The sequence below is a fragment of the Oncorhynchus mykiss genome, chromosome 11 (assembly GCF_013265735.2).
Source record: "Oncorhynchus mykiss isolate Arlee chromosome 11, USDA_OmykA_1.1, whole genome shotgun sequence".
Taxonomy (NCBI): domain Eukaryota; kingdom Metazoa; phylum Chordata; class Actinopteri; order Salmoniformes; family Salmonidae; genus Oncorhynchus; species Oncorhynchus mykiss.
In genome coordinates this window covers 46,015,999-46,032,938 of record NC_048575.1, presented here as the reverse complement: position 1 = coordinate 46,032,938, position 16,940 = coordinate 46,015,999, and the positions used below count along the sequence as shown (strand labels likewise).

At 42.5% G+C, this 16,940-nt stretch overlaps 1 protein-coding gene and 1 pseudogene across 1 annotated transcript; both read left to right on the top strand.

Annotated features, from left to right (window-relative positions):
- LOC110535750 overlaps positions 1–1,750 on the top strand; it is a 36,656-nt pseudogene extending 34,906 nt beyond the window's left edge.
- On the top strand, positions 1,722–16,628 carry LOC110535749 (apoptosis inducing factor mitochondria associated 3). Its single transcript, XM_021620976.2, has 19 exons — positions 1,722–1,848; positions 7,283–7,499; positions 7,641–7,750; positions 7,886–7,995; positions 8,106–8,150; positions 8,242–8,338; positions 9,934–10,046; positions 10,539–10,625; positions 10,830–10,921; positions 11,060–11,190; positions 11,367–11,482; positions 12,012–12,083; positions 12,578–12,641; positions 12,821–12,897; positions 13,151–13,268; positions 13,669–13,767; positions 14,279–14,354; positions 14,563–14,667; positions 15,159–16,628. Exons 1-19 carry the CDS (start codon positions 1,818–1,820, stop codon positions 15,199–15,201), a joined length of 1,803 nt encoding a protein of 600 aa, XP_021476651.2. The 5' UTR covers positions 1,722–1,817; the 3' UTR covers positions 15,202–16,628.
- The last annotated feature ends 312 nt before the right edge of the window (positions 16,629–16,940 follow it).

Genomic DNA, 16,940 nt, shown 5'->3' with positions numbered 1-16,940 from the left:
CCAGTTGCTTCCACACATCCTTCACTAACTCTGCTTGGAAAGCCAACAATAAAGAGGTCAGGTTAAGTGCTCTGATTGACAAGGCCAGGGCTTTGTACGTCTTATGGAAAATGGAGGCAGAAAAAACGCTCTTTCTTTCTAGGGAGGGAACTTCCAGTAGTGTTGGTTGGAAGTGGTAAGCCAGTGACGGCTCCACTTCGGAAAACCCAGATTCTTCCATATTGTTAATGTCCATTCTCGGGAAACCCCTAGCCAGGATATTGCTGGCAAGGGGCTTATCCCATGAGCTCCTAGCCTCTCTGATGCAGGCTGGGAATGCGGGAAGCAGTTGCTTAGGGGGATGGTAGTCTTTTCCCATCTTATTGGTCCCTTCCGTGATCCTAGGCCCCCAAGGGAGCTTGCCACTCGATGTTGTGGGGAGTTGAGCCTCGGCCGGTGGCTGAGAGGGGAGGGAGGGGGTAGAAATAGCGGCGCATTTTAGCCTCCTTTTCAAACACACTCTAGAGAGAAATTTACCATGCTTACAGGACACTGGGTTGTCGTGTGCTTCTTGAGCATGCTCCCTTAACAGACAATTGTTGCATAAAATCCTTCCAACTAGCCACAAGCACAAGAATGTGGTTGTTTGAGTGCTGTGGCTCGTCTAGGGTTGGGGCAGCAGTTGCCATTGTGTAGAACAGGGCTATGCTGAAAATGCCTGTTGTAAAAACAATGTGTAAGTTCTGGGCTTTAGTTAGGCGTAAGATACTTCATAGAAGCCTTGCTAAAGCTAGCTAGGATGTGCACAGTGGGAACGCTACAGCCGCGAGTCTAGTGCTGCGTTAGCTAGCTAGCAGCTACCCTTGCTAAGGTGCGCTGTAGCAAAGAGGCCAGAATGACCAGTTTGGCTACACGGACTATCTGTCTCTATGAACACTCACAGGGCTCTACACACTTACGCACACTGACAATCCAACACACATACTCACTCCATCATTTGCTCACACACACACATAATATCCACATACATTTATACTGACTCTACACACCCACTCACATACAATCATCATATACAGTACACTGCTGCTACTCTGTTTACATTGATCCAGTATCCCTGCACATTGTAAATATGGTGCTGGAACTGACCCTGTACATAGTACGTTTACTTACATTATCGTGTTCTTATTCTTCTCTCATGTGTTTTTGTTCTACCTTGTTATTTTTAGTATTACATTGTTATTGATTACTGCATTGTTGGGGTTAATGCAAGAAAGGCATTTCACTGTACTTGTGCATGTGACATTAAAACTTCAAACTCGAGAGGGGCTCACCTCATTCGCCACTCGACCTGTCTGTCTCCAACAGACGCTATGTGATTGGATACTTTGAGCTTATGGACACGCCTAGGCGCATTTCCATAGTGAGACATCGAAACAAGTATTTGAAATAGAATGATGAGTAGTCATGTGAAAAGCTTTTATAGAGCTGTCTAGTGGTGCTGTCTGATGTTCGGGCTTTTCCAGCGTAGCTGGTGGAGGGATAAATGTGTGGACGGGCTCAATGTAATCAACACATTTTTCTCCCTCCACCAGCCTCCACTGGGCTTTTCAGACACTCTGTTGTTTATCACTCTCCCTCTACCCAGGTGGTGATGTGGAGGAGCTGAGGTCTACGATGGCTGGCCTGGACCTACACCTGCACGTGCTGATACCCCCATTTCAACGTTGTCATCGTTACCTCCCAACCCAGCAACCCAACCCCAGGATCTGACCCTGTCTCCCCCTCACCTCCCCTGGGCTTCCTCCAGCCAGACCTCCTGGCTCTACCCTGGGCCCATCATGGGAGGATGCCTCTCCAAAAGCAAACCAGGTGCCCACCTTCCCCATCCCGTTTTCCTTCCCTCCTTTAAAATCCTGGAATAATTGCCACTTATTCTCCAGCTATATATATATATATAGGTCATACAAACTCCCCTCCCGACTGCCTTTTGTAGCATGGCATTTTGTGGAGGATGAATTCTTATGCTCTCAATTGCAATGCCTTCAAAAGGGTTGCATAGTCAAATATGAGTTTCAAATGTACGGCACAATGTAATAATAAGAACTTTATTTGTATAATTAAGTGCTTCACGTCATAAAATGAAAAGTACAAACAAAGACCGGAGGAAGGAGAATGAAAAAAGATAGCTAGTTAAAATCATACTTTTAATGTAGGATTTCAAATGCATCTTTATAGAAGTGTGTCTTCAGTAGGGATTTCAAAAGAGATGCTGAATCTGCAAGCCTGATGTCCTCTGGCAGACCATTCCAAAGTCTAGGGCCCCTCATGGCAAATTCCTGGTCTCCTTTCGTTTTCAACCTAGACTTTAGAATGGTCCACAATGCCCTGCCAAGAGGATCTCAGGCTGTGTCCTGGCTCGTAGGGAGGTCAAAGATCAGAGTTATAGGAAGGAGCTAATAAAGCCTTAAATGTGATTTTAATACAATTTTAAAATCTATTCTCAACATAGAGAATGTAGAGAATCCAAAATAGATGTGCCATGGTTACATTTCCTGGTGCCTGTTAAACGCCGAGCTGCATGCAACTCGAGCTTCAGGTCAGGGTCAAAGAAGACGTCAACGTTTCTGGCCCTAGGCTTTACATTGGTGGACAAATGAGCAAGGTTATTTACAGTATGGGTTCGAGCAAGGTGACAGGCGAAAAGAACGACCTCGGATTTCTTAGCATTGAAATTTGTCCGACATCCCACATTTGATGTCATTTAAGACACTTATGAAGGGTAGCTACGCTATCTCAGTCACCGGGTCTGATTTGGCTGCATTACTGTAGCAGTGAAACTGAAAATGTAGGATTGCGGATGTATGGCTGTTTCAAAGCAAACACATCACTGTTTAAATGCAGTCAGCTTGTTGGAGGGGGCAGTAAGTGTTGAAAATCAAACGCATTACTTTATTATAATTTTTTTTAAATCTCTAGTTGTTCTTAAATCTTTGACTTTCAACGGTGCATAGGGAGAGCGATTTTTAATTCGTTTTTGTGTTGTTTTTTTAAGCATAATTTTCACAAAAACAACCACCGCAATATACAGTATAATGTGTAGGGGATAGGGAACTTGTCTCCAGTACTATAGGGAGATTGTTTTGAGGGTGGTGTGTTGGAATAGATGCCCCTCACAGTGAAAGTCTAATTAGTCCGAGTCTGTAGGAAACAAATGGGCCCCTGAATGGAACCTTGGACACAACAGTGATGAGCACCAGTATAGTCAACAAAATCAGACACTGAACCAGACAAAAACTGATTTTACACAATGTGAGATAAATACATGTTTTCAATCTGTAAAACACAGTATCACACCATCAGGGTAAAACTTTACATTTAGTGCCCTTACTCTGTAGTTATTCCTGTAAATACAGATTAGCATGTATTGTAATGACTCCTGTATTTATTGTTACATTGTATTTAGAGTTAAACGTTCAATCGTGAAGAGGAACATTGAAGATGATGGTGATTCTCTAAGTGTATTGTCATGATGCTGCAAATTCCAGAACAAAACGTGGACTTAGTCAAAATATTCCAGAACACAGAGTTTCTGCAGAATCAGTGAAAAGCAGATGTGTTAGTGGGAGCTGAGATGTCATGCACGTTGCCCCTCAATTTGGTCCAATAAAATATTTCAGCAACATATTGTAAACGCGGAATTGTTTCTAAGACTGGAAAGTCCATCAATGCCCACTCAAAAAGATGCGGCACATGATGCTTCTGAATGAAAAGAATAGTAGAAGTGTGTGGGAAAGGGGGATAGGGGAGAGGGATAGGGGAGATGGTACTGCATTCTATGTAGGAGTATCTCTTCCTTCAATGAGAATGCAGATTATACTACATTCTATGTAGGAGTATCTCTTCCTTCAATGAGAATGCAGATTATACTACATTCTATGTAGGAGTATCTCTTCCTTCAATGAGAATGCAGATTATACTACATTCTATGTAGGAGTATCTCTTCCTTCAATGAGAATGCAGATTATACTACATTCTATGTAGGAGTATCTCTTCCTTCAATGAGAATGCAGATTAGACTGCATTCTATGTCGGAGTATCTCTTCCTTCAATGACAAGCAAGGGTATGTTTGTCCTGAGGTGTACAATTTGCTCAGTTTTCCTCGTTGATGCATTGGAGAATCTCAGTGGAGAGAAAGGTCCCTTAACTAAGCAGGTAGAATCCAAAAACAAAGCAGTTTGCATTGCTAGAAGAAAAGGTCATATATAGAACTGCAAAGCACCCATATTTTTTTTTTAGCAATGTGTATGATGGTAAAAATGACACTTCATGCATGTTATTTACAGTATGAAAGCAATGGCTTGGTTACACAGCTACACATCATGGGCAGATCGCCAAAGACTCAGTTAAAGGTAACAGGTTTTTAGGACGGAGTCATCTGACATCGTTTGCTAATCATTGACAAATAAACCCCTGTCCAGGAGAAGATGAGTAGAGGACCATAATATACACGTTCTATATGATTTTAATGATGATTTTAAAATATAAAAAAAAAAATTGCTAATGCACATGAATGGGTTGTGCCGGCTTACATTAGATTGATTTAATGAAATAATGATTGAGTTTGTTGTTTCATGTTAAATTATGGTGTTACTCTTCATTGTATTTGTATACTGTATATCTCTTATCAAATACATGTGGCAATTACTGGACATTTAAAGATGCATCTGATGTTTTAGGAGAGATTCTGACTTCAGCATGGAGCAATATGGTTGAGGATCAACTTATGGATTCAGAATGGTCCTGATCTGTGGATGTGATTTTGTGCTATTTAAAATCAAAAGAAAGATCATCAAAAATATATATATCTCTATAGCAAATCTCTAATGTACAAATTGTGAATTCCTCTTATGTAAGATTCTATAATATCTCTCGCAAAAATAAAGATCCCATATTAGTCTGGGGATGGAGCCTCTCCCCTTTCCTCTCCTGCGATTGCAGTCACTCTCATGATTTTCCAGTGATTTTAATTAAGACTCGCTCAGCAGGTGAACATTCCTGCCAGATTACCATGTAAGAACCGGATGGTCAGCACATTTCTCCAGCCGAAGAGATAAAGCTAGCTGCAGTGAAAACGGGTTACAAAACCATTTCTTCGAATGAAGAAAAACAAACCCCAGAGGCAACTGTCATCAAATTTCTCTTGGGCACCTCACAACAAATAAACCCACACATCCACTTAGGCTTGTATGTTATTCAGGAACATATCTAATGCATAGTGTAGTGATCCTAAATATATACTGTATCTGAACTGTCAAAATCAAGTTTTTCATGAAATTGGATGATATTTGGATGAAACCAGATCAAAGTATGATGACCAAAGTATGAACAGTGACTGTTGCCTCTACGTTTGATAAAGTGTGATCATAAAGTTACTGGTCCCCTCCCCCATGTCCAACACTTGGATTCAGGAGGCGGGATTATTAAGGGGATAGTGACATCACTCTAACTCTTTTTTTTATTTAAATACACCAATGGTAACATGATGTTCTCTTACCTAATTTAAATGAGTACAGCCTTTTAACCAATGTCAGAGAAGGTGTGTTTGCAGAGAGGTGTGGTTTATCTGCAAATATAATGAAAAGTTTACACTATTTGTCTATGGCAAAGATACTTATGTTTCCTTTTTCATCGGTGTCTGGTGTTGGCTAGCTAGGTCTTCAGCCAGCATGGAACAAAAAGGGGGGGTCAGTCAAAACTCTGACACAGTTGTTATGTCAACTCAGCCGTCAGTGCTGCTGTGAACCGACCATAACAGACATGCCAAACTGGAGATGTATATAACAAATTGACATCATCGATGCAATTTAAATGTTGTTTGAGTTGCTTTGTGCATCACCAAATTTGCTTGAGATGATTTTACTGCACCACTGGTCTCTGCTTCCAAGTTGCTTGACATGGAGCTGTCAGTCAAGCGAGCTCATAAATATAAGCTCTTCTCCCACTCAGCCTGTCTTTTCTGGTAGTAAATAATTAAAAAAGTTAATTCCTGGTAATTAACTATGAGAGAGAGATACATTTTTCTCAAATTTTGAGCATTTCTATTCCCCCAAAATATTATGGGTGATTCACTACATGGCAAACAGGATGTGGACACCCCTTCAAATTAGTGGATTTGGCTATTTCAGCCACACCCATTGCTGACAGGTGTATAAAATCAAGCATACTACCGAGTGCTGAAGCGCTTAGTGAGTAGAAATCGGCTGTCCTCTGGAAGCAACGTCAGCACAAGAACTGTTTGTCGGGAGCTTCATGAAATGTGTTTCCATGGCCGAGCAGCTGCACACAAGCCTAAGATCACCATGTGCAATGCCAAGCATCGGCTGGAGTGGTGTAAAGCTCGCCACCATTGGACTCTGGAGCGATGAATCCCGCTTCACCGTTTGGCAGATGCCAGGAGAAGCTACCTGGGCTGTTTTTCTCGGTTATGGCTAGGCCCCTTAGTTCCAGTGAAGGGAAATCTTAACACTACAGCATACAATTAAATGCTAGATGATTCTGTGCTATCAACTTTGTGGCAACAGTTTGGGGAAGGCCCCTTTCCTGTTTCAGCATGACATTGCCCCTGTGCACAAAGCGAGGTTCATACAGAAATGTTTTGTCGATTAGTGTGCTTCCAACATGACTGGCCTGCACAGAGCCCTGACCTCAACCCTATCGAACACTTTTGGGATGAATTGGAACGCCGACTGTGATCCAGGCCTAATCACCCAACATCGGTGCCCGACCTCACTAATGCTTTTGTGGCCGAATGGAAGCAAGTCCCCGCAGCAATGTTCCAACATCTAATGGAAAGCCTTCCCAGAAGAGTGGAGGCTGTTATAGCAGGGGGGTGTCCAACTCCATTATAATGCTCATGATTTTGCAATGAGCTGTTCGACGAGCAGGTGTCCACATACTTTTGTATGTAGTGTATTTTAGTCACTCAAAAGGGTATTTTTACAGGGAATTCAGAATGACTGTGCTGGACCTTTTGTCACACAGCAGGTTGTCACACAGCAAAATCATTTTCATGATCAAGTCGGTTTCATTCGATACAGAAACCCTTCTCCATTGGGAGTCTGCTGGGTATGGTAATCAAAGGGAAAATGAATAAGAATATCAGGGGTGGCTGGTGGCTTAAAAGTTGAGGAGGAGGATGTGGGTGAAAATGATGAACTGTACCGTATGATAAGATTAAAAACAAGTGACTGGGCGAAGATCAGCCTGAAAAGTGTTTCATATTTCTAATGGTCTGTCCTGCAGTTGAGGTGAAAGTGGAGCTTACCCTCTTGGAGAAAGACAAGGAAGCAGATGTGATGTCACCCAATGGAAAGGCAAGCCCCTTCTCTGACTGCAGGCCAAACGGAGCGCTGGGACACTGCTCCGACGAGGACGCCGCTGCCGCACCCCTTCGGCTCTACAAACCCCGCGACTACGTGGAGGCCTCAGTGTGTCATGTCAAGGACATGGAAAATGGACAGTAAGGCCACACAAAAGACAACATATCCGGTCAATCACCTGGAATTGTTATGGCTGCAACCAGTCCTTTTTTTCACTCAGATATTTTCTCTCTTCCTGTGTGTGTGTGTGTGTGTGTGTGTGCGCTCTTATCCCTGCCTAGGATGCGAGAGGTTGATTTGGGAAGTGGCAGAGCGCTGCTCATCAAAGAACATGGAGAGTTTTCTGCCATTGGGCACAAGTGTCCACATTATGGGGCACCGCTGGTCAAAGGTGAGTCCGGTTCTGCATTGTTTGCTTGTTTGATGTAATATTGGTATGGTATCTTTTTGCTGTCTTCTGTTATAAACAAGCTCTGAGGTGGATTGGTGTATGATACAGTGGAATACATATCTTTGTGTGTTGCAGGTGTCTTGTCCAAAGGGCACGTGCGTTGCCCCTGGCACGGAGCTTGTTTCAGCATCGCTACAGGAGACATTGAGGACTTTCCTGGGCTGGACAGCCTGCCCACCTTCCAGGTGACCTTCCTCGTTCGGTTCGCCGTGCCATTCACATTCCCTGCCTTCACATACTGTCTCTAAGCATCGTCAAAAACCGTGTACACATCGCTCATGTCTGTTTGCTTCAGGTCCGAGTTGAAAAGGACAAGGTGATAATTCGCGCTAATAAACAGGTAAAGATATTCTGGGACAATCTAGAACAGATCATTGTTCTCAAACAACTGATTCCCCTTTGTTGACCTGGCAAACATTTTTATCTTCCAGGATCTTCAGTCACAGAAGAGGTCAAAGGCCATGGCCCGATGTTCAGCAGTCATTAACTCCAGCACTGGCTTCAGCCACATCCTCATCGTTGGATCAGGTGAGTTGGCCATTGAGCATCTCCTTGCACTCACACACAGCTGGTGAATAGACATCTGTTCAAACTGTCGACTAGGACTGGAACCATCTGTGTTTGGTTCATTATAGGTCCTGAGTATTCCAAAAAAGGATAGATGGCAGCTCCCAAACATTACCGCAACAGCCAGGTTTTTAGGTGATGGTTAGTGTTGCAAAGCTACTGGTAATTTACCAACATTTTTGGTAATTAACAGAAAATCTATGGCAATTTATTGTAACTTTGATCATTTATACGAATAACTTTCCAAAAATGTATTCATATACAGTATTCATTTATTATATCCGTGTCAATATTGTCCATGTGTTTCTAGTAGATAGCCTAATTAATGAAAAAAGCATCAACAATGGCATTATTTTCAATTAACTCTGCAACTCTTCCAACTATCGACTTTTTTTACAACTGCCACCAGGTTGACGCCAAAACAGTGACAACAAATACGTATTGACATAGTAAAATAAATACAAGTTTATAAAACAATATATAAATTATATTTAATGCTGAAACCCTCATATTAAACACCATTAGTATTCACTAAGTTAATGGTTTATATGTGGGATAATATTTTACAGCTTTGTCATTCTGTTTTTTATTTTAAAATCCTCTTGTTAAATTATTTAATATACTCTGAGTGTACAAAACATTAAGACATCTTTCCATGACTGACCAGGTGAATCCAGGTGAAAGCTATGATCCCTTATTGATGATCCACTTCAATCAGTGTCGATGAAGGGGAGGAGATGGGTTATTAAAGAAGGATTTTTTTATGACTTGAGACATGGATTGTGTATGTGTGCCATTCAGAGGGTGAATGGGCAAGACAAAATATTGAAGTGCCTTTCAACGAGGTTTGGTAGTAGGTGCCAGCCAGGTTTGAGTGTGTCAAGAATTGCAACACAGCTGGGTTTTTCCACACAACAGTTTCCCATGTGTATCAAGAATGGCCCACCACCTAAAGGACATCCAGCCAATTTGGCACAATTGTGCGAATCATTGGAGTCAACATGGGCCAGCATCCCTGTGGAAAGCTTTCGACACCTCCTAGAGGACGAATTGAGGCTGTTCTGAGGGCAAAAGAGGGTGCAACTCAATATTAGGAAGATGTTCCTAATGTTTTGTGCACTGTGTTTTTTTTTTTTTTACATGTGATAAGGCCACACAGAGGGACAGAGATAATTACATAGACTTGTGATAATCTGAAGTACCCAAAAGGGCCACTAGATGTCTTGTGGTAGATTACATGAAACCCTTGAAAGATACCAAAATTCTGGTAGTTTACTGGTAAGCGTAGAAAGTTTCCAGTAATATACCCTCCCTTTGCAACCCTATTCATGGTGCTCTTTTTGAAAACTTTTTAAAACATATTTTATGCTCTTTGGCCAAGTTTTGTTTGTTTACACCGCTCTAAGATTGTGTCTGGTATTTAAACTGAATCCACGCTCCGATTCACTATTATTTTTCTCTCTCAAATAGTTCTGGTAAACGGAGCATGGGTTCAGTTCGGATAGCAAGGATCTAAGATCCTACATAGACGTTAAACCAGTGTCTTGTGCCTCCAGGTCCAGCAGGGCTGGTGTGCGCTGAGACGTTGAGACAGGAGGGCTTCACCGATCGCATTGTCATGTGCACCATGGACAAATACCCACCCTATGACAGGCCTAAACTGAGTAAGGTTTGTACAGAGATCCAGAGCACACCACAGAGACTACACAAGGACTATCCCCATAAAGACTTAGTGTCCATGAGGGTTCTTCTGGATACAAGCATGGTTGAAATTGCTGATCGACGGTCTACCAGTTATGCCCTACTGTGTTTCACAGCAGATTATATATTCTTCCCAGAGATGTCATGCTCCAAAATACTTACCATTTTGTTATTGCTAGTATTAACCCATCCTGAACCCATCTTTAGCCTGTAATCTTGGGATAATATTGGTCCTGGCCAATGTTGACATTTGGCCGTGATATCTATGGGAAAACGGTTTGCTGACGTTGCGATTTAAATTGGGATAATGTTGAAAGCGAAACCAACCAATTTAACGTTGCGTTAGCATCATAAAAGTGCTATTTCTTCAATGAACTTCACCTATAACATTTCAACTTAACAAACGTCACCCCATAAAATCCAGTCTGTGGTGTACTGTAACTAACTGTCTCCCCCTCAGTCCTTAGAGAGCACAGCAGAGCAGCTCCGGCTGCGCTCCATAGACTTCCTCCAAGCCCATGACATCGAGCTTCTCACGGAGAAGGAGGTGAGACCTGAAACACGGATTATATAGGTTACATTTGAATCCATGTAAAGTAGGGAGTTTTGAAATGGAGTGGCTACCTGAATATCTTCCAATGAGAAGATTTGAGCTTTCCATTGCAAAACTTTTAGTTTGGTGTCCCTAATGAACACATCCCCTTGGTGACACCCATGTTCTCTTTCTAACTGTGATGTTTGGATGCCATAGGCTGTGGCAGTGGACGTCAAGGTGAAGGCTGTGACTTTTCAAGACGGCTCTAGGATGGAATACAGGAGGCTTTTCATTGCCACAGGAAGCAAGTGAGGAGTGACCGGAAATAGTCTTTGGTTGAATGCAATAAAATGGAATTAAATTCTGTTGTGATTGATATAACCAGTTTTGACATGAGTCATTGTTCTATTGACACTGGTATACCACTGTTCTGTGTCTTTTGTCAGACCCAAGCCATTGAACTATAAAGGCCAGGACGTTAGGAATGTGTTTCACCTCAGGACCCCTGAAGATGCTAATAACGTAGCCAGGTTGGCCAACAACAAGAATGCTGTGATTGTGGGAACATCATTTGTTGGTGAGAGAGATGACAGCCATGCAGTAGATGTAAATTCACATATGTCAAATATTTATAAAGGGTTCATGAAGGCTACGTTAAGCCTTAAAAGTTGTAGCTTGTGGAATCTTTTGTATTTATAGTAGCACTGTAGCACTTCTATGTGTGAATGAGTAATCATCAGTGTTCTGCGTTAGGTATGGAGGTGGCTGCCGCTCTCACTGACAAGGCCCACTCTGTCTCCATCATTGGGATAGAAGCAGTCCCTTTCCGGAAAGCTCTGGGGGAGAAAGTAGGGAAAGCCATAATGAAGGTAGGGACCCGCCCCTGGGAAAATGGCCCTGATACCTCTAGAACACCCTCATCAGCATTTCTACACATAGAAACATATACTATACATGTGAATCATGTTCCTTGGGCTCAATGCACCAGGCACCAAAAGGGAATATGTCTAGTACAGTATATTCTTATCGGTGCTCATGCACTTATTTAGACAATCAGGTATATATTGTCCATTTTAATCCTGTTTTTCTTCAGGGGAGGGTATACCGGGTGTATCCCTGGTGTGTGCATGCATGCACGGCCATGTGTGTGTAGGGCCTCCGTATACCATGTTTTTGATGTAACACTGCATGTTCCCTGCTGATAAGACACAGCAGAGGGAGACTGTGGAAACAGTCATGCCTTGTACCATAATACATAGTGTTAATAATCCGTTATGAAGAGGCTATTTATAGGGAGGGTTGCCGCCTCACCGCCAGTTAAGCTTAACTCTTTGAGAAGTAGCTTTGATCTTATGAACCTTAACCCAGTGCTCTCTCTGGCTCTGTCTGTCTTTTCAGCTGTTTGAGACGAACAGGGTGAAGTTCTACATGTTGAATGAAGTGTCGGAGATGGTTGGCCATCATGGACAGGTATTCCGAAAGTGAGAGAAACAGCATGACATTATGCACAGTTGGCTCTCTCCTTCCTTCGCACTGCTGGCCAGTCAAGACCATTCTCAGGCTTCGCCTAGATTCTCTCCCATGGATTTCACTATGGTGGAAACTCCCTCTTTGCGAATGACACACAAATCTATGAGAGGAAGTGTGCAAGTATACACTTGGGGAGAAGAGGAGAATGGGTATCCAGCCATTAAACGCTGATGAATGGGTGTGATTTGACCCGAGTAGACCACAGAGTGCCAACAAGCAAAGGATAGGCAACCCAGATAACAACCAGTTACAACCTCCATTTGAAGTGTGACTCAGTAAAAGAAGCGTGTGCCAATACTGGTTTTGCAACAAAACAAAGATACTTTGTACTCAAGCAGTAAAGTAGCAGAACTGCGGGTAATCTAGTGGTAATATTATGTGTGTGTTGCCTCACTGTTTTTGTCAATGTTTTTTTGTTGTTTTATGTTCCACAGTTGAAAGAGGTGGTTCTGAAGAGTGGGAAAGTACTAAGGGCGGACGTGTGTATTATTGGCACAGGTGAGGTGGCCAGCTCAGAGACACATACGCTCGTTCCGCGATAGCCTCAACTTTAGCACACTCGCTCATTTCAGTGGCCGTGCAGGAGTGTAAATGTAGACTTCAACAAACTCAACCACTAATGTTACTCTGATTCCCGGTGGTGAATTCATGGCGGTCGATGTCTCTTCAACCTGCAGGGTCAGGCCCAGCCACTGGATTCCTGAAACAGAGCGGAGTTCACATGGACTCCAAGGGTTTCGTCCCCGTCAACAAGGTAGAAACGACAATGATGACGCACAACAATTCCAGTGACGCACAAATACTTTGAATGCACTCATTTCAGTCAAACAATTCACTTCAGTGCCACTCTATTGCAATGATGCACAAGTGTTGCTGGGTCATTTGTAGCGCTAGAGCCGTGAGTTTTTCATCAGTTGCCTAATTTGTCAGGTGGCTTGTCTAGTACGAGATACTCCTGATTTCCACATTGGCTCCTGTATTCTTCTGGATAACCCTCTAACCCTCAGACAATGCAGACTAACATTGATGGTGTCTATGCCGGAGGAGACATTGTGACGTTTCCTTTTCCGGGGCGGAGCAATAAGAAGGTGAACATCCCACACTGGCAAATGGCCCATGTGCACGGTAAGTGTTCATTGTTGTGTTAATAAAGTGTTAAAGGAAACAATGCATCATAATGAAACAAATACCAAAATATCATTTTGGGGTAGAATTTTCACATTTCCCCCTAAAGCAGGGGTGGGCAACTCCAGTCCTCGAGGGCCTGATTGGTGTCACAGTTTTGCCCCAGCTAACACACTTGACTCCAATAATCATCTAATCATGATCTTCAGTTTAATCAAATGACATTCTAATCAGCTGTGTTCACTAGGGATGGAGAAGAAGTGTGACACCAATCAGGCCCTGGAGGACTGGAGTTGCCCAGCCCTGCCCTAAAGGGTCAAACACTCCGCTGCGTGTATGGGGCTGGATTTGCAGGGGATTGTTTTTATGGGACCTTTTTCTATTTGTTTGTGATTGACAGGGAGAGTGGCAGCGCTCGGCATGATGGGAAGACCCACTGAGATCAAAACGGTGCCCTATTTCTGGTCAGCCATGTTTGGGAAAAGCCTACGCTACGCAGGTAAACAGAGCCTCATTCCACAAGTAATATCATTTAATACAGGTAGAGTCATTTAGCAGATTTTATCCAAAGCACATGGCAGAACTGTCAAATGCGACAGTGACACATCTACTTAGTGTATGTGGCCTGTGCATGTTTCAAAACCTCAACCATGGTGTTGCCAGCACCATGCTCAGTCTAACCCACTGAACCGTTGGAAACTTTCATTTCTTTTTTGTTCACATAGTTATACAGGTGTTGTTCATGTACTGTATTCATTGTTTGGGAAGCGTTACATTGGGACTGAATAGGTGGGGGGGGGATCTGCAAATAGTGAGTTGGTAAGACTACTACCAATGCTTTCCTCCAAATGCCTCTGAGATTGTAGCGCCAGTACTGCCACCTAGCTGTGATGTCAGACACTGAGGCTTTTCAGTCATTTTAGGATTCAGAAGTAGGCCATTTGTGATATGTATGGTGGTGGTGTGGCACCCTGTTTACAAACCTAAAGTGTATATATTCTATCACCAAGGTTACGGGGAGGGCTTTGACGATGTCGTCATCCAAGGGGACGTGGACGAACTAAAGTTTGTGGCCTTTTACACCAGGTATGTGTCCAAACACCATCGTGGCTATCTACTGAGATGCTTTCAGCCATCAGTCCTGGTTGTTTTGTAAAGTAAATCCTCTGTTTTTTGTTGTTGTTATGTTTAGTTCTTATATATTCCAGTAGAGTTCATCCTTACCATAGAATGAACTCCCTTAAACCTAGTTTGTTGTCTAAAAGTTGTTCGGGTGTATCTCTCCCACCTATAGGAGTGAGGAAGTGGTTGCTGTTGCCAGCATGAACTATGACCCCATTGTATCCCGTGTGGCAGAGGTCTTAGGGTCCGGAAAGACGATTAGAAAGCGAGATGTTGAGTAAGTGCATGTCTATGCTCCTCTACAAATGTTACCAAATGATGTGCGATAACTGTGAAAGACATTCTCCTATGTTAATAAGCAGAGGAGGGTTTACATACATTTGCCAGTGGGTGTCTGTCCGTTTGAAGATGTGTACTGCAATGCTTTACTGTAAACACTGTCTTACTTTCTCTAATGTTGATCTTTCATTTTTTTAATTGTGCACTCACACAAAATGAAGGCTGTTAACCCGACAACGCAAGTACGAAATCTAAGACGCATGCCTTTCTCAATCCCTCCACGAACAATCCCCTCATGTGAAACACTGTTGGAACACACAAATCTGCCTCGGCATGCTTATTCTATACATGCAGTTCAGTTCCAGCCGTACACTCTTGTTTTCTGTTGTTCAGAGCCTAGAATACATTATCCAGGTCATTCTTGTTTAAACTGCATAATATGCACTCTGAGTGATGTTTTTTGTTGTTTTTGTTTCCTCTGCATTGCAGGACAGGGGACATGTCTTGGTTGATAGACAAAGGGTCGCAGTGAGCGAATCTCCACGTCTCAGGCTCTCCGTGCGTCTGAGGTCTGTTGGACACTAGAATATGGACACGTTTGGTGCTGGTGAGATGCCGTGCAGCCATACTGTGGACATACAGCAGCAGACCCCTGTCTGGGACTGTTGGAGTCACTCCCCTTGGAATCGAGACTGAGATGGTTCGACAGAGAACGTCTACGGTGATGGATTACATACTGTATTCTTACCAATAACCTGAGCCATACACGGTTTTAACACGCTCCAATGCCGTAATGGCAGAACTGTGTGCTCATGGCTATGTTCTGTGATTTCACAGTTAAAGCAATCCTGGATGCAGTCTCTGTGCTTCTGCATGATGCATCTACCTGTACACTTTGTTTATAAAGGGCCGGAGAGGGTTATTGCATTTTTTTGTATATGCAACTTTGTATATAGTTATAATCCTCAATACACTGTAACAAAACCGGGCTGTACAATTTTAAACTGGAGTTTTCTAAGGTTGAGATCAAACTAATTTAGTTGAGTATGCTCATGTGGGCTAAAACAGACCAGGTACAGTATCTGGTAGTTGAAATAATAGGATTTCTTATAGATTGTTCAGCCCCAATTTATAGAAGCAAAGACATTGTTACCTATCGAAGCCACACAAATACGACGCTTAGGTTTGTCAGCGTTGCAATTAGACCTTCAACTGCAATGTTTGCCTCAACCATGCAAATATCATACGATAAACTGCACATAATCCGTAGTTGCAGCAATTGAATGTCCCTTTCCCCACCTGACGCGTACATGCACGCGCACGCACACGTGAAATCCTCACAATATGATTACAAATCATTATTTTATGGAATACAATGCATCCCTTCTTATTGGTGGTGACCTTTGTTGCCTTGCTCATACAGATGCAGGATCTTAATTTGATACATTTTTTGTTAGGGCAAATCAAGTCTGAAACGTTTAAGTGGAAATGTCAAACTTTTAGAAGCCTTTTTAAAAAATGGAATACACTAGCTACAAGTTTGCATTTCCTGCATCGGGGTGATCAAATTAAGATGCTACATCTGTGGATTGCACAAACGAGAAATTTAAATGTACTTTAATCTATGTTAATGCTTGCGCAATAGAAAAGGTATGTCTGTGCTTTCTAACAAAACTTAAATGACTGTTGTTCTTTTAGATATGGTCATGTAATATTTGCTGAAGGCTATGAATGCTCTTTGTTACTAACTCAGGGAACTGAAGTTTGAGGCCTGGTCACATTGGGGTTGGTCCTGTTGCAAAAAAAAATAATAACTTGTTGCTTTTATTTTCTTACCATATATTGGTTATCTGTATTTGAAGAGGTCTTGTTTATCATTTCCTTAGATACAGTGCCTTGCGAAAGTATTCGGCCCCCTTGAACTTTGCGACCTTTTGCCACATTTCAGGCTTCAAACATAAAGATATAAAACTGTATTTTTTTGTGAAGAATCAACAACAAGTGGGACACAATCATGAAGTGGAACGGCATTTATTGGATATTTCAAACTTTTTTAACAAATCAAAAACTGAAAAATTGGGCGTGCAAAATTATTCAGCCCCCTTAAGTTAATACTTTGTAGCGCCACCTTTTGCTGCGATTACAGCTGTAAGTCGCTTGGGGTATGTCTCTATCAGTTTTGCAGATCGAGAGACTGACATTTTTTCCCATTCCTCCTTGCAAAACAGCTCGAGCTCAGTGAGGTTGGATGGAGAGCATTTGTGAACAGCA